The 23,150-nt window shown below is 37.6% G+C and overlaps 1 protein-coding gene and 1 long non-coding RNA gene across 3 annotated transcripts in view; one reads left to right on the forward strand and one right to left on the reverse strand.

Moving 5' to 3' along the window:
* The first annotated feature begins 1,364 nt into the window (after positions 1–1,364).
* LOC108701534 lies at positions 1,365–11,680 on the forward strand. Its single transcript, XR_001933192.2, has 3 exons — positions 1,365–1,624; positions 4,862–4,970; positions 11,461–11,680. It is a non-coding gene; the product is annotated as an uncharacterized LOC108701534 (long non-coding RNA).
* Positions 10,678–23,150, reverse strand: part of snx29.L (sorting nexin 29 L homeolog) — a 290,583-nt gene continuing 278,110 nt past the window's right edge. Inside the window, exon 21 of one of the 2 annotated variants that reach the window (XM_018236316.2) lies at positions 10,678–11,678. In XM_018236316.2, coding sequence (XP_018091805.1) covers positions 11,549–11,678 — 130 coding nt within the window. In that variant the 3' untranslated portion in view covers positions 10,678–11,548. The remainder of the gene's footprint in view (positions 11,679–23,150) is intronic. The other variant, XM_041575891.1, reaches the window with a different exon arrangement.

Genomic DNA, 23,150 nt, shown 5'->3' on the forward strand with positions numbered 1-23,150 from the left:
TAAACTTAGATGAAACAGTTCATCAAGCACAAGTTGAAAACTATGGTATAATCTTCCCATTTGCAGTGTCATTACTCACCATAATGGCATTGCTCTGGAAAGCCATAGTATAATTTCAAGACTCATTCTTTATTACTAAAAATGTGAAAGATTTTGAAGATTATCCGCTATAAGAAACTTTGGTCAATGCTAAGCTAAAGCTAATTTAGTTCAGTGCAGCCTACTGTACGGAATTTCATGCACTGAGATGGGAAAAAATATTTTATTCACAGGCCAGCATTTCCACATTTCAGTTAAGGCATAAAGAAGAATACAATGCTACATGTAGCGGCTCAAATGCAATGAACACTTGATAGAGTAAAACAAATCCCTTAATCTACACATCTTCATGTCGGCTTTACACATAAAGGGTGCAGTTCAATTCAGCCAGTATTGGCATAGCTCAACAAATATTTGTCATGATAGGGCAGTCAATGATGAAATGCTAATCAGTTCAGTAGGTACCTGCTTCAACAAAAAAAAAAAACAGACTTAACGCGGTAACTAGCTTCACCATGCTGAGCTCCAGTCAAGCCAGAGAAAATGCTGCATAACAATGCTTGTGAAGATTTCTTTTCAGCTCTGTGATACTTTTTCATGTGTAAAAAAAATGAATCAAATTAATGAATCAAATTAATTAAATCCTATACTCGCTTCTGTTATACTACAACAGCCTTCACAGCGGGTTATTACCAGCCTTTAAAACTGATTAACCTCCTTGCATTTATTTAAAGGTTAAATGAAATTAAACCAGACTACATGTACCTACTATGACGGACATTAGCAGCTTCCAAAATAGTCAATGTGGGCCTCTAATATATTCTACACCACTCTATTTATCTTTCCAAAGCTTTAACCTCAAATCTCCGGCAGGCAGCTGGCCTTGTTGCTAGAAACAAACACATATGGTTGCTCATACACCTTAGAGAATAAAAAGAAGGGGGGCACATAATCACAATGGAAAAATAATAATGGTAATAAACAGAAAGTACACTTCACATGGTAAAGTTAAGGCTGCGGTACTCATGGTTAAATTCTGATTGTCTTTCAGTTGTACTAGTCACACATTGACTAGTACAACTGGTCAACCCATTATCAATACAGTATATTAAGGACATTGAGACATTATGTGCTATGAAAAAATGCCTTCCCCTTTAAACAAAACAGGGATAGTTTGTCCAAATATTGCAATAAATTTAAGCTGGCCAACTACGTCAAAGTCATCCCTGGTATGGCCAGTCCTGCACCCAACTTTCATCTGATTCATTAAGAATTCTAATTGATTTGTGAGTGCCTGCTGCAATCTTTTGTATCAATTTCCCCCTATAAGACTGGGATGTATGTTTAGGGACCCCATGTTTGTCTACTGGTGAGCTTCACTTAATTTATTATTAGTCTGTATGCATACCATATGCATCTACTCTTTATACAACTCTACCCTACATTTCTGTATTTTATCTCCAGGAACTCAACAAACTGCTTGTTACACTACTCTCACCTCCTTACTCACCCAAAGCAGAGAATGAAGCCGAAGCCATCAAAGAAAATCATTGCCATTGCTGAGAACAAGGAAGAAGAACCTAAGGTAACTTCCACTGAACACCAATGTTTGTTTGTTTTGTTTTTATTAAACATCTGGCCACCAATGGTTTTTTTTTTCTTCTAATTTTCAATAGAGCCTCTGTGGGGGGAGGGGGGTTTTGGCCACCAATAAAGTTGAACTTTTATGAGGGGCCCCTGGCCACCAATTTATTTTTAACTTGTTGGGGGGACCATGGCCACCAACTGTTTTTTTAATTTGTGGGGGGGTGGCCACCAGGGAAGTTTTTAAAAACTTTGATGGGGTGCCCTGACCACCAATTTTTTAGGAGGGACCTTGGCCACCGATGGGTTATTAGCGTTCATGTTTTAAAGCCCATGTTTGTGTGGCTTTTTTACTGTGGTGTGGGGTCTGGGGCAGGGCCTGTGGTGGTAGGTAGGGCCCAGAAAATGTTGTTGTATGTGGCCCCTTGATTTCATATGGTGACCCTGGCAGTGACACAATATAGGTATAGTTATATTTACCCATAGATATAGAAGCAGAAACACGACAATAATTTTAATATAATATTTTTTAAATACAAGCACATGTATTTTTCAACAGCACTCAACATATATTTTTTTTCAATTGCCCCCACTAATGCTAGGTTGCTAGCCATATTGGTACCGCAACTCGACTATTCTGCACATGACATCAGCCTGTGAGACTCACTTATTATGCGCATGTACGCAGTGCAAGATGGCAGCCCACACTGGGAGCTCCCTTGTGGTGCAGGTGACCTAGCACTGGCTTTTTAAAAAAGATGATTGTATCTCTCAGTGGTAGTGTGGTAGTATTAGTTCGCACCTCTGGCGGGTAAAAAAAAAGGGTGACTGGTGACCTTATGCAAAATTTAAAAAAAAAAATACATTTAGAACTAGTGGGTTTAAAGGAGCCGGAAAGTCTAATCTATTGGCAATAAACTGCTTTGGTAGCTTTCCTTCTCCTTTAAAGTGAGATGGAATGATGTTATTAGAGAAATGAATGAAGGAACAATGTACCTAGTTGTTGGATTTATGCTCCTATAGTCCTCCAGGGATATGAAATTCTCAGCCACGATGAGTAAGTCCCTCTTGGATTTGAATAAATACTTACTCAAATCGAGCCTGGCCCCGAAGTTCCCCCTGGGCCTGACTTGAACCAAACAGATTCTCTCAGGAAATTAACCAGACAGCTTTATTTGAGGTATACGTTAATACAGAGTATTACAATACAGAGTATTAAATAATAGCTCACATGTCCTGAAAGCTCGTGAGGACATTGGGGGACATTTTAGTAATATTACATGCAACCTTTTAACCATTTCTTGCTCACGGGGCTGATCCCTTGACATCCAATCATCGTCCTTGGTTTAACATAACTATGCCTCTCTGTCCATTTTAGTACAATTCTTCCTGACCTAAGTATAGTCCAAATAAGTACATTTGCTGTGCTAGCACAGTGTCCAGAATGGTATCTGTGCAGTGGGTGTATTTTTGAGGCTATAAGTGTCTTTCTCAACCTTGCACTGGGAATACTTGTGACATGAGACAACAGATGTATTCTTAGTTCTATGTAAACATTCTACAATCCTAATTAGTAGAAAGGCCTCTAACCTTGAAGTGTAGAGTCTAACACAGCTGTTGTGTGGCAGTGTCCTATTCTATAATCATTGCATTTTATACAATACATAACCCATATATATATATATATAATTTTAATCTAAAATCCTGATATCCACACTAGTCACTTTTATATTCCTAAAGGGTAGTCCCTAAGGGGAGCATGGAGGTAATATAGTGTACCCCAGAAACCAAAGTAATCTGTGAAATCTTTTATTTGGCAGTGTGCAGTTTCAGCATCCAAGCCTGGTGGCAATGCTAAGACCCAGGCCACCCCCCTCCCCAGCGTGTGCACAATGTGACAATGCACGGGGGAGAAAGATCGTGCTGGTGGGGGAACAAGGGACAGAAGAGGCACATGCTTAAATCTGTCCACACCTGTGAGATATCATCCTAATGGCTTCTGATCTCACAGATCTCAATGATGTCTTTCTATCTAGTTTTAATACATTTGGGGGGATCTGTCTAGCAGTGTGAGGTAAGACACATGCAGATTCAGCTCATCATAGATGACATTTCTCTATAGGACTTTGTTGTGGGTTTCCTTTATTATGTCACAATTAACGAAGCATCAAACCTGCCTAACGACAGTAACAACAATGCTTCACATCTTTGCCTCTGTGAATAAAGGAATCCTCTGCGCTAATTGCACAGGGCCTCTGTTTCTGCTACACCCAAAGTAACAAACCTATCCGAATAACGTTTTTAGTTTGAGGTATAATCAAATATTTTCAAGCACGTCAAAGTCTAAAAAAGAATAAATATTTTATACATAAGTACAAGCATGTCTCCAGCCGAGATTAAAAACCACAGAAATAATTATTTGTATCCCATGGCAGAATAGAGCAGCCAAATGGATTCTGTACTGAAATTAGCATTAGTCTCCAGATAAAATGACAAAAAAAAAGTAATTTGAAATTTGTGTAAATAGGAACTTGGCTAAATAGTCGTATTTAACCACTGAAGCTGTAAATGAGCAGTAATTGCATTTGGTAGCCTAAGGCCTCATTTACAGGACAGATTTTAATTTGTCTGAGAGATGTCAGATTTATCAGCTTGAAAATCAGATTCTAGGGTTTGTGTAATAAAACTACTGTTTTACCATAAGTTGCATCTAATTAGCTGAACTGAAGTTAGTACAATAGTTTTGATACCCATATAAGTTTCTGTAGATGGAAGTGTGCAACTGTCGGTCCATCTGGTCTGATCAAATCAAGGTAGAGAATCCCAGATACACATCTAAACCTAGAATTTGTTGCCCCTGCATAGTGAGAAATATAAGTTTTCATTTGTAATAGACATGAATACTCTTTGTCTGGTCTCTAGTATAAAGGGGCCACACGATGTCCACTTAAAGAATGAAGTTACCTTTATAAGAGAGCCTGTACAAGTTAATGGATGGAGAATTTCAAAAAGTGAGATATATGTCCCAATGCAAAGGAGATTAAAGCACTGTCCTTTGCATACCACACCCAAATCCTATTAGCAGTGATTAACAATACACTAGCAGTATACAAACAAATTTATGTAGGAGTAAAACTAGAGTTTAACAAGGCTAAGTTTGATCCTCTTGCTCTTAAACAGCCTCATATAATTCCATAAAGTTTGCTTTACTAATTCAATTCTTATGATCTATTTGTAGGACCACCTAGGAACATTTCTGGACAAGAAAATCTGCTTTGTTCTTTGAATACCAACAGAATGTTCCATTATCATAATTACAGTTCTCAGTGGTATAAAACAGCGATGAGGTAAGAAATCTTTTAACCTGAACTCGGTCCTAACCCATTTTTTCACAACATGCAGCCAACCTAGCCTAGCCATAAAAAGTAGTTCTCTTCTACTTCATGAAAAATGTATCGTTTGGCCTCGCACACCGGAGTTCAAAGGAATGCAGCCAGGTATAAAACTTCAAACGTTTATTCTTCTACTTTATGACCTGCATCTCGCCTCTCCCCCCCCGTATGACTCAAATATGGGTGCTATCAGCCACTATAGGCTCACCTTTTTGGCTGGAACTCACCCAACTTGAGGGTAAACCCACAGGACCCAGGAGTTTTGGGTCAACCAGTTTAACCTGACTAGGTTTTATAAGATGGGTCTCTGTAGAAACCTTTTTCTTTATGAATGTTGAAAATCAGACATTACAAAGAATACTGACCTGTTCTGTTAGCATGATGATAATAACAGTGACCTTGGCATTCAATGACTTGTGTAAAAACAGCCCACCTGAATATGTCTAAGTTGTTACCAGTGGTGTAGAGATACAAATCTAACTACATATAAAAACATAATATAAAAAAATAAAAGTTAAAAAAGTCCATTGTGAGTTCATATTTATATTCATCTACTCATTACATTTCATATGGGTGGAAAGCTCTATAGACTATATGGACAGAAGTGTTGACGCATGTCCAACATCTCATTCCGAAAACCAAGGGCATAAAAATGGTCTTCCCTTTGCTGCTATAACAGCTAGTTTCCACTAGCTGTTAACAGCTAACTTTTTTTATTCTAAAAGATTAAATCAAAATCTAAAACATATTTAATTTATACTAAAAAAATGAACACTGAATTCTCATTGAAGAATAACACACAGTCTAATGAATTAGCGACACAATATGTCCGTTCCTCTGAATGTGCTTGACTGCTTTGGGTAGTCGACCATCATTCCGAATCCCTGAGGCAAGCGAACATGGGGATTAATCAATTGAATGTCATGCTGGAATATACTGTTCTAAAGCGGAAAAGATTTTGGTTAACGCTTATTAAAATATAAACATGCTTAATAAATTGGCCTCTAATTGTCCCTGACTTTATCTGATATTTGAAGAAAGTTTTTTGATAATATGACTAAAACTGTATTAAACACCAAGAAAGCATTTAAAGCGTATTCAATTTAGAGATTATTGAATGAGTAAAGTAGATACAGGGCAGTTGATTTACAATATATATTTTAAATTACTTATAATAGATTACTCTATTCATTCACAATATAAGTACGGGATCAATTATGTGACATGAAATGGGAAAAGTTCTTTTTTTTCTATAATTTGGATTACTATACCTTATGTTTATTAAGAAACATTTAAACATTGAATTATTTACTTAAAATGGATTTATGGGAGATGATGTTCCTATAACAAATACATATAACAATACACATCCATGTTCTTCCCTTTTAGCTGTTTATTTGACTACATACTGATTATAATGATTAATATGGTATCAAAACTTTGTTGAATATGTGCAAACATTTAATTTTTCAGGACACTTACAACATTTTATATGTGGTCAACCTTCCTCAAGAAGAATTTTATTTTAGGATTACATTGTATTATGAATTAGACATTGAAAGGCTTGGACAATTTGAAGTTGTTTTTTTGCTGTTGAGATTTTACATCTTGACCATTCTTTACTGGATCAATGACTCAACAAGCAGCAGGTTAAGAATAAAACAAAAGGAAAATAATATATGGTAGCTTTTCAATAATCACATGACAGAGATTGCCTTTGTAGCAATTTCTGCTGCACGGACAACAACATAAACAAATTAAGGGTCACCATGTTAATGAGAAATCTAAAAAACAGTTAGAGAGAGGAAGTAGTTTAGAATAGAAATTTAAGCACAAAATTAACACCCTGGACTGTGGCCTAAACGCATACAGATGTTTAATGAGTAATTATGAAGTTAATTAAAGTCCAATGTCATCTTCTTGTAGCTTTGACACTCGGCTTGGTACTTGACATCAGAGAGACAGGTGTATTAAATATTTCAAAAGACTTTTTGGTCATCAGACGGTCTTGCACCTAATAAGAAGATGAATCCGAAATATCCATATCCTGTTCAGTTCAGTTATTTAATGTACTCAATATCTATCCATTTGTGTCAGAGTTAGGCTTAAGCCACATGCTTAGCAAAGCAAAACATATGCCTAAGCAACTCTTAGATAAAGAAAATCTACCCACCGGTTAATTAGGGTGGATCACCCCAAACCCACAGCATGAGGTGATTAAAGACAAATAAATAGACAGGCAATCAATCCATTGGCCTCCCAAAATACATTGTAAAAACAAGCTTTTATTTCATGCAATTAAAAAACAACAGTGTCATAAACTAAGCCTAAACTAAGCCTACAAAAATGTGCACTGTTGATTTTTAATAGCATGGAATAAGGACTCTTTTAAAATGTATTTTGAGTTGCCTTTCTATTTACTCATAATGTAATACACAGCATGTGACTGAATTCCAAAGATCCCACTGACTTAAATGAGAAATCTTGTCAGTGTAGTTGTCAGCACTTTGCAGTCAGAAAATGCTCTGGTGTGTGGTTTAGGGCTCTTACACACGGGCGGTTTTTCTTGCGATGCACTCAATTATTGTGAAGGGGCTGTACTCACACAGACGCATGTAAGCACCAAACGCAGGTGGGACGCAGCATGTTGCATTTCACCTGCATTCAGAACGTACATGTGTCTGTGTGAGTACAGCCCCCTTCACAATAATTGAGTGCGTCCACTACTGTGCTCCTCTGCAGCTGAACGGAAGAAAGAGCAACGCAACTAGCAACTGTTTGCACAGGTAGATGGGCACATACATAAAAAGAACAGCTGATCAATGCTATTTGACCATTCATGTGGATGGTCAAACCAGGCATTGGTTGTCAATGGTACAGCCTCTACCCAGAGTAACAATCTTAGTAGGGTCCCACAGAGTTCTGTATTAAGTCAACATTTATTTAATGTGTCTATTAAAGACTTAGGGGAGGGTGTGCAAATGTAAAGTCTTGTACCTAGGATTTAAGATATACAAGCCACTTAATGGGACTATGTTAGGTAAATCCATTATGGACATGGACTTATGGTTCCCTGTAGATAATAAATGTGGCTGTAGCAAGCAAGACCTGTCAGCAGGACAAACAAGGTCTTATTCTCTGTATTAAAAGGGGCACAGATTCCACTTTAAAGAGCAATGGCTCCATCTAGAATATGCAGTGCAGTTGCATTAGAAAGAGCCCAAAGAGGTGCAACTAAGCTGGTATAGGTTGTGGAAAGAAATCAGTTTTGAATTGGGGTTGTTTACGATGGAGAAGAGGCTCTTAAGGGGGATAACTATGTATACATATATAAAGGGACCATATAATAAACTTTCTAATGCTTTATTTACTAGGGACTGGTGCAATTACCATCTTGGAGTCCGTAAACAGGGCCGGAACTAGGGGTAGGCAGAGTAGGCACGTGCCTAGGGCGCAAAGCTGGGAGGGCGCCAGGCACGTACCTCCTCTGTCGCCTACCCCAAGTCCGGTTCTCTTTTCTGGCTGACTCGATGTAGTTGTCGCGATATGTGCGCTTCTGCGCATGCGCACGCAAGCGCAAATTCGTGCATGCGCAGAAGTGCAAATTCGCGCACACGCGCACTAAATAGGCGATGCTACAGCCGGGCCTGCCTAGGGCGCCTGCCCAGCATGGCCCGGCACTGTCCGTAAAGAATATTTTCCCCATCTGAGGCAAATTGGAGAGGCTTCAAGTGGAATTTTTTGCCTTCCTCTGGATCAACTAGCAGTTAGACAGGTTTATATTGACATAAAAGGTTGAAATTGATGGTCATACATCTTTTTTAACCTAAGCTACAATTTTACTATATGATGCCCTTGCACTACAAAGCTTTAAAGGCTCGGTTGGATGCGTATCCATACTTTTACAAAAACAATGTATCCCAAGGTTATCAGCTTGAATAAGAGAACTTTAGAACTTGAAAGTTTCAATTTGCAGGGACAGTTCAACCTACTGGTGGTCAGATTCAATCAAAAGAGAAAAAAAAAACCACACTTTGCTTTTACAACACATTTATTTTCTTATAGATACATTTTGTACAATGTGTGTAGTAAACCTACAGTATTATTTCTTTATGTCAGTTCATTAGGGCATATAAGTGACAAAAAACCCTGTTTGAACAGAGTTAAAAGATGCTTAATGAATTTTTTGCAGAGTGGTTAGAGAGTTCTGTGCATCCTAAATATCTGGATTTCATAATTGATAATTAAATCAAAAAGTTTAAAGGGCCAGAGAGTTGTAGGAATCCATGCATTAGCTCTTTGGTCCATTAGGTACATAATATTTCTTGTGTTTGCTCAAATCAAGCTCTGTCCATGGATAATTACTTATTACAAAATAGAAAAAAAACCTTTCCAGATGAAAGAAGATGCAGCTATAATGTGCATCAGAATTTACTGTTAATTTGCATCTATTAGACAGCTGGGTAACAGCATAACCACAGAGGCAGTGATCATAGAGCGTCTGTAAACGAGGCACTAAACTGGTGACCCAAAGCCCATAAAAATGAGCAGATCCGTCAAACCAGGAATATTAAAGAGATATTGCTCTGCTGAACCGGAATACAAAATTAGATTAGCATATAATTGCATCATCATAATACTGATTACAACAAATGAACAGGTAGCCTGGCACTAACATATACAAAATACTTGTCTTGTGAAAGAGCATGTTGTAAAGTTCTCAGATATTGAAACGATTCTAAGTGACTGGACAGTGTCTTTGGCAGAAGCAACCATTCTATTGTTCCCTACCTCAGCACAGCAAAGTACAGACTCCTGAACAGGAAGTGAAGAGTGCAAAAGAATAACAGTCCTTCCTTATAAAGGTTTGGTTAAGTCATGCAAACATATACAGGTATGGGATCCATTATCACCCATATCCAAAAAGCTTGAATTAAGGAATGACCATCTCCCATAGCCTCCATTATATCCAAATTTTTTAAAAATGATTCTTCTCTGTAATAATAAAACAGTATCTTGTACTTCTTCCAAACAAAGCTATAATTAATTCTTATTAAAAGCAAAATTAGCCTATTGGGGTTATTTAATGTTTACATGATTTTCTAGTAGAATTTAGGTATGAAGATACATATTACAGAAAGATTCGTTATCCAGAAAACCCCAGGTCCCAGGCATTCTGGATAACAGGTCCTATACCTGTATACCCATAATTAAGTAACTGTTAAGGGGAGCTCATGGCAGGCAGATTCTAAACAAATTCCCTGTATAACAAAGGATATGCTCTTGATCCTTCTCTCTGCAATACCCCTGCACTGACATTATATGAGCACGCACTCCATTGTGCTAGGGGGAATTTCCACTAACACTAAGGGGCCCATTTACTTAGTTCGAGTGAAGGAATAGAGGAAAAATAGTTCGAATGGTCTGATTCGACCTTCGACTTCCAATAGAACGATTCAAACTAAAAATCGTTCGACTATTCGACCATTCGATAGTTGAAGTACTGTCTCTTTAAAAACTAGTTTGCCACCTAAACACTATCGAGGCCAATGTTAGCCTATGGGGAAGGTCCCCATAGGCTTCCTAACAATTTTCTGATCGAAGGAATATCCTTCGATCGATGGATTAAAATTGTAGGAATAGCGCAAAATCCTTCGACTTCGATATTCAAAGTCCAAGGATTTTACTTCGACGGTCGAATATCGAGGGTTAATTAACCCTCGATATTCGACTCTAGGTAAATCTGCCCCTAAAACTATTTAAATCATTTGACCAATACAAAGACCATTTATGGTCAAGTTTCCTTTTTTATGTCTAGTTTTCTTTGACCACACTGACTACTAATTTAAAGCATTACAATGCTGAATGGTCTCCCTCCCTAGTCTTGTACTTTGGGGTCCCCACCTCCCTTTGTCACATAAGGTTTTAAGTTCTCTAAATCCAGTTGTGCATCCCAATTAGTAAACTCATATGCAAAACTTAAGCAAGCTGATATAATCATGAATATAGCAAACCTGGCTGCCTTAATGCATGTTTCAAAATAATTATGCTTTGCATTTTAAATAAATTATAGTTTTCATTCAAATAAAGTCAATGTGCATGTTTAGCATGTCAGCCTGCAGGAATCTGGCAGAAGCTGCTATAAGTTACTGTATAGGTGCAAAACTAACAGTTTGGCATTGCCAGTTTGACTTTTCCATATGTGGCAATGCTAATAGTACAATAAATGCAGCGTAAAGTCTGCTCCATCTGCATGTTATACTATTCTATATTTTTTACAACAGGCTCTTTCAAAAAAAAAAAAGTCTCATATTTTAGCACTGGCCTGCTCATTATATTTTAGCACTGGTTGCTCATGATTATATACATTTCAAGGGCAAACCAAGATATTTCATAAAAAAGGGGGTGTTGATTTTATAAATATAATACCCATATTTTGTTTTAGAGCTGATGTTCCCTTGGCATCATTATATTCAACATGGTTCTTCTCATCCCCCAACTGATGCAATTACTGGGTTGGAGAAACGCAGAGGTCAAAGGTCTCCACTCTGAGGCTCCAGATTCCGGGACTCTCTTTGGTGACTGCGTGATAATTTTGGAAAACGTGAAGCCACTTTTGATCGACTGCCTTTGCTGGTTTGTTCTGCACCGCCCTGTATGTCACTGGAGGAGTAAAGAGAAAAAGAAATATAGTGGCATTCACAAAAAAATGTCAGCAATAGGTTAGGAGATTGCCTTATATAAACATGTTGCAATTACTCAGTTATTTGCATCACTGGATTGAGCACAAACTATTTTTTGCAATTACAGGAAACAGAAGGGCAACAGTCTTTTGCAAAAATTGCTGTGTAACGCTAGAAACCCCAGGCAGATATTTTATTTCAATTTCAAAAACATTAGGAACACGTCTTATGGCTTTATGTTATTTTAGTCTTTTTAGAGTTCTTTTAGGTCCCTAACACTGTGCACCAGAGAAATATAAACCACTGTTTATGGGACACAACTTATAATTAAAGGGTACAGCACCCCACAATACAGACCTTGGCTTTTGGTATGCAACCAAGTTTTGGCATCAAAACAAGTTGTCTCTATCATTTGGCTGCGAATATTTCTATGAGCTGGAGAAAGAGTTTGAATTGAAATGATGTTCTAATTAAAGAGGGCTGATTAAATGACGAAGTACATTATCAAACCATCCCTACTGTGTGCTCTTAGCCTCCTCTGATTCTCATCGTACGGAACATGATTGCTTTCCTTTATATACACACTAGAAAATGACCCTTACCAATCTCGTTGTTCATTCCAAGAAACCATTTTCATGCTCAAACTATGTGTAAAGCCTCCTACTGTTCTCAGAAAGGTCTTTCTGAGATATTTCAGGCAAGAGATGTGGCAAGTCTATAAAAAAGTATTAATAACCTTTGCTACTATGTCTAACACTTACACCATGACAGCTACTCTGTGCTACTACAGGTATGGGATCTATTATCTGGAATGTGTGGGACCTGGCATCTTCCAAATTATTATCATGTGAAGCAGCATGTTTTAAAACTATAAGTAATTCTTGATCTATGCTGTACCATGTATATAGTGGCGTCAAGATCAAAACATCAAGAGGTTAACTAATAGTCTACAAAAAAATGTAAAACAGGTCAATTTCAAGCTTGCTGATTCATGGCACTGGATAACCATTAAGGGATATGTCTGCTTTAAAGGATTGCAGTTGAAAAATGACTTCATAATAAAGCTTTTTAAATAGATTTTGCTATTTTTACCAGTAAAGACATATAAAAGCAAGGAAATCTGTCTATAGTCAGCAGGATGCACAGGTGCCTTTCAACACCGACATTTCTATAGGGTGATACTGAACCCTGCACAGCAGGTGCTTTTTTTGTTTCCAATCCGTTTTCTGGAATAAACCTGAAGAATTTAAGTTCTATTAAGATACATTTTCTCTTACAGCTGTCTGCGTGCACATAGATTTGGATTAGTTGATGGAGATGGAAAAGCATAATTTGCAGGTTGTGGAAGGGGCAGAGTTTGGTTAAATCATGGGCATGGTTTTTGCTTAAATGTGAAGGGCAGGGGCTGATAAGAGGTATGACCATGCATGCAAGGAGCAATTTATTTAATTGTTGGCAGGGCCCACCAGGGCCAGAAATAGGGGCCTAGGGTGCAAAGATGTGGGGGTGCTGGGGGGGGTACCTGTTCAAAAGTCTTCTGCCTACCCCTAGTCCAGGTGGTTCTTTCCTCTAAAACTCTCCCCTCCCTCCCCTGCCCTTCCCCTTTGTTACTCTCCCCTCCTCCCATCTCTTGTTATGGCGCACGAGCACTGGCGATTACGCTCACACGGGGTGGGGAAGCAGCCGGTTGCCTAGGGTGCCTTATCGGCTTGGCCCGACCCTTGGTCCCACCACGAGAAGGCCCAGGTGACTAGTGTGTTAATAAGGGGCTTCCTCTGGGAGGTGTGCCCTGTTTAGTAGTATGGGATCCCATGATAACCAATGGTGGCATTACCAGTGGTTAACTACTTTATAATAAAACAAGGTATGACAATTATTTATGATTCGTGGAAAAATCAAGTGAGGGCTCAGCATACATACACGAAAAACAATATGATAATGTTGAAGACAACTGAATCAGTATTTCTATATACTGTACATGCAAATACAAGCTTACAGGACATCAAAAACAAACTATGGAAGTTGTTATATCTGTCCTGAAAAGTTTCACATGCATGGTTTGTTTATTGCACAGAACCGATTACAATCCAGAAATGTATGTTGAAATCACAAAAATACAATGACTTGCTTTAAAAAGTGAATACAAATGCAATTGATCCATTCTAATGTGTTCATTAGGCATTTCAATAGACCCTGATGCCCATGTCTAAGTTCCTAAATGGGAAGTGCAATAAAAGTTATAATAGAAGAAATATTCAGCAGTTTTTCCTACTGGCTATTGGAAAATATATTGGGCATTTTATAGTTTCCCTAAATGTGCAGTGTATATAATAAAAGAAAATAATAATAATAAAAAAGAAATTATAAATATGCAGCCATAAAGAAAGTCTAAAAATGTTTCTTTTATGCAATTATATTGGAAATGTAAAAACTGCTCATGATAAATATTTCAATGAAAAATGTGAATGACATTTTTTTTCAGTACAATGGTAGGGTGCATTTCAGTTTCCTTTGTATTATTGTTAAAACAGTATAATTGCATTGTATTGTGTGCTAAGCACTTTCCTCCTACTGAGGATTAACCAATACTGCGAGGATTGCTCAAAAATGCTGCCCACCACATACGTGTAAATGCAAATTGCTGTAACAAGTGCGTAGCTGTTAGAAGTGTATTTAATAAGCTTAAGTGTATTTCCATAAATATGCTGCAAATATGGTAAGTATTCACAAAAGGTGACGTAAAAAATGAACTAATATTGTAATAAGAATGTTTTTCACAAAAGCCTTGCTCCAGTTTTATGAATACCAGGTTTGGGTACAAATGGGTCTTTCATTGTCCGGTGACCAATGCCCAGTTTATGAATTGGAAGTACCATTTTTTGACTCACACAATTTTGTCAACACAACTGAATCAGAAGGTATGTTTTTAGAGTTCGGATGAACTCAATGTGCTTGCTTAAATAATGGGGAATCCAGAAAATGGAATCACACTGACGACAAAACGAATTACAACAGTTAAAATCTGAAACTTGCATTAAGGTATTTGTGAGCTTGGTTTTAGATGATACTCTGCTTTATCCTAACACCTCACTCAATCTCAGCTTCAAGGTCAGGCTAACTCCACCTTTGTGTCTTTCCCAGGCATTTTGATTACAAGGACCTGAGCAATATAGAATAAGGTTACCAGATAATGTGAAGAATGTAAAAAATCCAGCTAGAGGGCCTACACTGATGGCATTTAATTAAATTACCGTATATACTCGAGTATAAGCCGTCCCGAGTATAAGCCGAGGTACCTAATTTTACCTCCAAAAACTGGGAAAGCTTATTGACTCGAGTATAAGCCGAGGGTGAGAAATGCAGCAGCTTCTGGTAAGTTTCAATCAAAAAATTGAGGATTTCTGCTCCCATTGGAGGTGTCTCATTTTTGGATGCTGGCGACCATTCTTGGACGCCGGTGAATATTCTTGGAGACTATTCTTGGACGCCGGCGACTATTCTTGGATGCCGGTGACTATTCTTAGACGCCGGCGACCGTTTTTGCGCTTGACCCGAGTATAAGCCGAGGTAGAGTTTTTCAGCATATTTTGGGGGCTGAAAAACTCGGCTTATACTCGAGTATATACGGTAAGTTCAAAAACATTGGATACCAGCAATCTGCATTTCATGCCAGTATCCTTTATTAATAAAATACTCTTTTATTAGAAAATGTCACTTATTGTAGCGATTATTAATAGTTCAGTGTTATTTCCCACCCCATTGGCTCCTGCGTGCAATGTATAAACCAGCCCTATTCAGTGCATGCTTGTAACTCATATTCCAACTTTTCAGTTAAATAATGGTTTTGTATAAGGAAAGATTCAATTACCATAATCTTAAAATAACATAAGAGGGTACGATGACATCTACATTGCAGTGAGATATAGGAATAAAACTGTCACACGTGTGTATTTGATGGTAAATTTAAAGCACCACATGAGTAAAATTGTCACCCATGTGATTCCTGTGTGTTTTCCTGACATGTGCTGTATTTGTCAAACATTTTCTAAGCTGGAGAATTGTCATAGCTCTAAAAATGCACTTGGGCTGCAGGGAATGTGTAATAAATCTGTTTCTCAAATAGGTTTTATTTATTTATTTCTTATAGTTTTCTGGTAAAAATGTTTTGCTTATATTTGGCCCTCAACCAATATATTCCATCTGCTGCAAACAACCTACATATGGGTTTTATTCACAAAGGCAGAGTAAATTAACATTGAACCAAGAATGAATAATGGAGAACAACTGTGGTAAAAGGTTTCTGAAAACCAGAGTATTTGTACATTTTTATGCACTGTCAGACTGGCCTACCATGATGCTGGTATATGTCATGGTAGGCTCAGATCTGGGGTCTCAAGGCAGCCAGTAGAATTCCCTTATACTTTAGTCACAGTCCCCATCAACCACCTTGAGAAGCTTAGACCCATACCAGGGTTGTGGCGCCTCCCCTTGCAAGAAATGAAAATGTCATTTATTAAGATCAAAGACCAGGTCACAGCTCAAGGCTTCTCTTGCCCGTAATAGATTAAAAAAGCAAAAAATGTAAAAGAGAAGGATATAAATAGCAGAACAGTACAGTAGAGGGTAGAGAAACATGGAGAAGAGAAGATATTAAAAATATACAGTAGTATGGAAGGGGGCGAGAAGAAGACATGAGAAACAAGGGCCAAAGGCGAGAGTGATGTGCAGCATAAGGAATTTAAAAAAAGGAAAGCTTAGGAGAAAATGAAAGAATGATACATAACAAGGAGTAGAGAGTTGTAAGGTGAAAACAAGAGAGGGCAGATATGTAGTATAGGAAAGGAGAAATAGATAATGAGAAAGAAGATTAAAGAAAAACAGGGACAGAGAAGGATATAAAGGGGAGACAGAAAAAAAGAAGTGGGAATAAAGGAAGGGACAAAAAATGAACACAAATAACGGAGAAGAACACTGAGGGAAGATACATCATCCTCAGGACATAGGTATATGACTGGCTATTATGCTATCCAAGCAACTCTTAATTAGCACTAAGGAATCTGCCGTCACCCGGCAGGAAATTCCACAAGTTCATTGGCCTTCCTGTGAAGAACCACATACATTGCTCAAAAGAAAGTTCAGTTCCCCAAGTCTCAATAGTTGACCCCAGGAAAAAAGATCCCCCAATCTGTCTATAATGTCCTCTAATATACTTGTAAAGAGTAATCATGTCCCCCTTGCAAGTGCCTTTTCTCCAGAGAAACCAACCCCAAGCTTTCCTCATAGTTTAATCCTCCGTCGCTTTAACCAGTTTAATTGTACGTCTCTGCACCCTCTCCAGCTCATTAATATCCTTTTTACGGACCGCAGTCCAAAACTGCACTACATACTCCACATAAGGGCTTACATCTTTCTATAAATAAGCAAAATGATGCCCTTTTTGTGTAAAACAGCATTTTATTTGCTTTAGTAGCCACTGAATGTCACTGCCTAGAATTATACAGTTTATTCTCAAAAATCCCCAGATTCTTCTCATTTATGAATACTCCCAAACTAGCATTTAGGGGCACATTTACTAAGCTTGAGTGAAGGATTCGAAGTAAAAAAACTTCGAATTGCGAAGGTTTTTTTTTTTTGAGTACTTCGACCATCGACTATGACTTCAAATCAAATGATTTGAACTAAAAATCGTTCAACTATTCGACCATTCGATAGTCGAAGTACTGTCTCTTTAAAAAAAACTTTGACTACCTACTTAGGCACTTTAAACCTACCGAGCTACAATGTTAGCCTATGGGGACCTTCCCCATAAGCTTTCTAAGCTTTTTTTGATTGAAGGAAAATCCTTTGATCGATGGATTAAAATACTTTGAATTGTTCGATTCGAAGGATTTAATCGCTCGATCAAACAATTTTTCCTTTGATCGTTCGATCGAAGTATTTGCGGTAAATCCTTCAACTTTGATATTCAAAGTCAAAGTATTTTACTTCGATGGTCGAATATCGAGGGTTAATTAACCCTCGATATTCGACCCTTGGTAAATGTGCCCCAAAGTGTACAAGTCTCATTTATGTTATTTGTACCAAAGTGCATAACCCTGAATAACATTGAACTTCATTTGCCAGTTTGCTGCCCAGTCTTCCAATTTAGTCAAACTGGAACATAAAGTTTTGCGCAAAAATAGAGATAGTTCTTTCACTGTACAGGTTTAAAAGTAAATGGCCAACAACAGACCCATGTGGTACTCCATTAACAATACTATTCCAATTAGAAAATGTTCCATTTACCAACACTCTGTGTAGTCTATCCTTCAGACAGTTCTCTATCCAGGTACAAATACTATGTTGCAAAGCAATATTCATTAATTTAACCATTAACCTTCTGTCTGGTACTTTATTAAATTCTTTAGCAAAGTCTAACATTCATATGTTTTCATTTCCCTGAATCAAACATTTTAGCACTAAAAATTGAGTATTAAAGGAGAATTAAAGGTTAAAGCTAAGTAAGCCTTATCAGAAAGGTCCACCTAAATATACCAGTAAACCATCCAAGTAGTGCTGCTCTGAGTCCTCTGTCAAAAGAAACACTGCATTTCTTTCCTTCTATTGTGTACTCATGGGCTTCTGTATCAGACTTCCTGCCTTCAGCTTAAACCTCCTTGCCCCGGGCGTAAGCATGCTCAGACCCATGTGGTACTCCATTAACAATACTATTCCAATTAGAAAATGTTCCATTTACCAACACTCTGTGTAGTCTATCCTTCAGACAGTTCTCTATCCAGGTACAAATACTATGTTGCAAAGCAATATTCATTAATTTAACCATTAACCTTCTGTCTGGTACTTTATTAAATTCTTTAGCAAAGTCTAACATTCATATGTTTTCATTTCCCTGAATCAAACATTTTAGCACTAAAAATTGAGTATTAAAGGAGAATTAAAGGTTAAAGCTAAGTAAGCCTTATCAGAAAGGTCCACCTAAATATACCAGTAAACCATCCAAGTAGTGCTGCTCTGAGTCCTCTGTCAAAAGAAACACTGCATTTCTTTCCTTCTATTGTGTACTCATGGGCTTCTGTATCAGACTTCCTGCCTTCAGCTTAAACCTCCTTGCCCCGGGCGTAAGCATGCTCAGTTTGCTCCTCTTCCCTCTCCCCCTCCCTTCTCTGCTGTAATCTGAGCCCAGAGCTATAAGTGAGCAGGGAGAGACTCAGGCAGGAAGTGATGTCACACCAAGCTAATACTGAAGCTGCTATCCTAAACAAACAGAGAGTTTCTAGAGTTTTTATGCAGGTATGGTAAAATGTTCTACAGAATAAATATAGCATTCTAGCTTGCACAAGTGCAGCTAATCTATTGGCAATAAAATGCCTCTAAACCACAAACATTTTTATATTTATTAAGTTTAAAAACCACAAAAAACGTGTCACCTAAAAGTCTGGTAAGGTCATCTTGAAGTCAATGGGTGCTGACATTTGAAAATTATAAAATCTTTTTTGGCTTTGAGCTTTTTAGAGGTTTTCAATATTTTTTCATTTGTAATCTCACAAAGTGGATTTAGAGGTTTTGGTAGTCTAATTTTGATTCATTCCATGTTTTGATTAGTGTGCGCTTTATATTCTTATTTTTAAATAAATAAATAAGTAGACATTCATGCTTTTTTAAAATGTAAGTTTTGTCAAGGTTGAAAAAAACCTAGAAAAATACACAAAATTGAATTTTGATAAATAGGCATCTGACTAGATTATATACACTACCATGCCAGAGTCTAGGTTCCTGCTCACCTCCTCATAGTATTACAATTATTCTAGCAAGATCTGTTCCGGATAAAACCAAGCTGGCACTTATTTATAGTATTGTGATTTGCAATGTATTCATGTATCTTATCCCTTATTATCCTTCAAAAAGCTTTCTTACCACTGTTCTCAGACTAACAGGTCTATAGTTTTCAGGCTGAGAACGGGATACCTTTTAAAATAGTGTCGCCACATTAGCAATACACTAGTCTCTCAGCACTATGCCAGACCACAATATCCCGAAAAATTAAGTAAAGAGGTTTGGCAATCTTTAGTTTGGCTAAGGTCATTTACTACCATGAGATGCATACTGTCTGGTCCTGAACTTTACATATTCTAGTCTTTTGAGTTTCCTCCTGAATCACCCAATCATCAATACTTATGTAATTAAAACTGGATCCATTAAAAAGGAATTTATGTGTAGAGTAAATCTACATGTTACAGCACATTGTCAGGCTGGGCATCATTGCAGCATTGAAGTGCTGGTGTCTTTGGTTCGCTTCCAGCCAGGACAAAGTCTGAATGAATTTTATATGTTGTACCCATGTTTCTTTGGATTTCTCCAGGTACTGCAATTTCTCTCAAACACACAGGCAGTTTAATTGGCTCCTGAGAAAATGTACTCATTTGTATGTGATAGGATCCTTACACTGTAAACTCTATTGGGACAGGGGCAGACGGAAACGTTGAATAATCTCTGTTAAGTGCTGTGATTGTGGCTAAGGGCCTATTCAGTGTGGAAGGAAGTAAATCAGTCTTTGAATTGTTGGTATTTAAATCCAACATTTGATTCCATATTAGAAATAAATCAACATTTATTGTCAATATATGTGAGAAAAATGTGCAACGCATGGGGTCATTCGATAACCAGAGCGTTATTGGTTTTCACAATATGGTTGCATTTAAAAGGCATAGTAAATCAGATTTTGACTAGTGATGGTGGGTGAATCTATTGTGTTTCGGTGCGCCAAAAAATGTGTGAAATTACCAAAAAATTTACCAAACGTTGAAAAATTTGCAAAACAAATTGAAGTCAATCGGCGGCATAATTATTTTGACGAGCGACAATTTTGACAAGAGCGACTATTTTTATATGCGCGACTATTTTGCCCAAATGCATTAAAATCAATGGGCGTCCGAATAATTTTGACGGGTGACAATTTTATGCGCGCAACAATTCTATTAGTTTCGTTTTTTTTTGTCGCAGTGGAATTTTCTCTGCAGTTTCGACTTTATCCGCCCATCACTAATTTTGACAAGAAATTATTTTTTAAAGTGCCAAAAACACAAAGTATTCTTCTTTCTTTATTCATTTTATATACTATGTGATTTTGACCACAATTCTGCATTTATCCCAGTGAACTAAGTTAAAGTGGCACATCCTTTCCCATCACCATTAGTTTTCTCATTTGTGACTCCAGTATACTCAAGTGAATGCGGCGCTTATAGTTTCCGGCATTTGGGTTGGCTTTGATGTAGGTTATGGTTGTGTTGTCATCTGACATGAGTAAAAATAAATGTCATATGTCATGAGAATCAAAACAAAACCAGCGAGGGAATCTGAATTCGTTTATTGAAATAACAATACTGCATCTTTTTCATTAGTTCTTCAATATGCGGCTACAGATTTTGCTGAAAGTGTTGCATTCTTCCTTGTAGTTTTTGTAATGCACTTAAGCATTATAAAAGCTGTATAAGAAACTCAGTGGGTTGCCCATCGTCTAGTATTTCATTATATAAATTCAATTTCCAGCTATGTAATACACTGTATTATCTTCTATTGTAGAATAGGATGCAAATGCATTGTTTGTTTCATATCAAGATGCACAGATGGAAGACAAACACATGCTGGATCTGGTAAATACCTGCGCTTCTCCAAACACAATCCATGGAAATGTACAGTAGCAGCAGTGGACGGCTAAAAGCAGCAGTCAGGAATTCCACAGATGAACTATTGGTGCAAGTAAATCAATTTACAAGAATTTGTATTCAGCTCTGAACATCCAGGCCAAAAGCTTTAGAAATCAAAACGGCAATTACTGGAATGAGATGTTCCCTCACGTCATGGATTCTGAACTTCACTGGCACACGCGAGGAATACAGTTAGGGCTGTCAGGTCCAGAGATAGACATGGAGGAGAGTTGTAAATTATGGCTTAACCATACACATTTAAGTGTGCAAATCTTTTGCTTCTGAGAAGAGGTGGGCTGTAATTGTCGTTCAGAAAACATGCTTAGTGCTTGTATTACGCCTGCAAGAATACGGCTACCATTGAATTCTGAGTAGTGATGGGCGAATTTATTCGCCAGGCGCGAATTCGCGGCGAATTTGCGCGATTCGCGGCAGGCGAATAAATTCGCGAAACGCCCGCGAAAATTCGCCGAAAAAATTCGAGACGCCGGCGCCGTTTTGCGAATTTTTCGCCGTTTTGCGAATTTTTCGGCGAAGCGAAACGGCGCAAATTCGCCCATCACTAATTCTGAGCCCTGTGCACTTGCCCAATGTGTGTTCTCTTGTAATAAAACAAAGTATAGATGATGCAGTCTTCTTCTTACTCAGCATTCCAGGGTAATTGCATGTGCCACAAAATGATTGTTATCCTAAGATCTTCAGTTAGTTAGTTAGTACAGGTACGGGTTCTATTATCCAGAATACTCGGGGCCTGGGGGTTTTCCAATAAGGGATCTTTTCGTAATTTGGATCTCCCTTACATAAATCTACTAGAAATCTGTCAGGGATCTATTGGCTCCTAGTGGAGAAATCCGGACCAAGGAGGAAGCTTCAGGACAACATTCAAAAGGGATCAGGAGTAATGGTAGTCAATTCCAGGCAGTAGTTTAATAGGCAGGCAGAAAAGGATTGTGGAAACAGGTTTAGGCAAGAGTCAAAGTCCATAAAGGCAATCAGGAACAATTTAGGAACACCCAGGAATCAAGGTAGCAATTCCTATAATTGGGCATTGAACCGTGACCTGGAAGTCCTTTTATTTTCAATCTTGGATGGGATGTCGCCAGAGACGTTGGAGCTCCTGACAAAATCATTCAATAAACATTAAACAACCCCAATAGGATTGTTTTATCTCCAATAAGAATTATTTATATCTTAGCTGGGATCAAATAGAAGCTACTGTTTTATTTCAGAGGAAAACAAAATCTTTTTTTTTTTTCTTAATTTGAATTATTTCAATAAAATGGAGTCTATGGAAGAAGGCTTTCCTGTAATGTGGAGCTTTCTGGATATCAGGAGTCCAGAAAGTGTTTTCTGTATAATTATAAGTATATATAGTAATGTATGTAAGTGTATAGATCGGTCTGTATAAGTAGGTGTATATACGTGCACTAGGGTTCATTTTTAGGGGTTAAACGCGATGCACTTGGGTTTTTTCAACCCAACTTAACTATGTCTCTGTGTAACATGACGACAAAACAGCATATTGCAAATGTTTAAGAGAAGACAAAATCAAAAATTTACATTATTTCACAATAAGGGGTTGATTTATCAAAGGTCAAATGTTAGAGTTTTTTTAACCTCAAATGACCTTGATACTCAAATGGTATTTTATTAAAGAGAAATGTAAACGTCTAAAATCTGACCGAATGTTACCGACCTGAAAAAGTTACTAGAATTTGAATCAAATTCGAACACCATTCGAATTGAAT

Source organism: Xenopus laevis, chromosome 9_10L (genome assembly GCF_017654675.1).
Source record: "Xenopus laevis strain J_2021 chromosome 9_10L, Xenopus_laevis_v10.1, whole genome shotgun sequence".
NCBI classification, from domain to species: Eukaryota; Metazoa; Chordata; class Amphibia; order Anura; family Pipidae; genus Xenopus; species Xenopus laevis.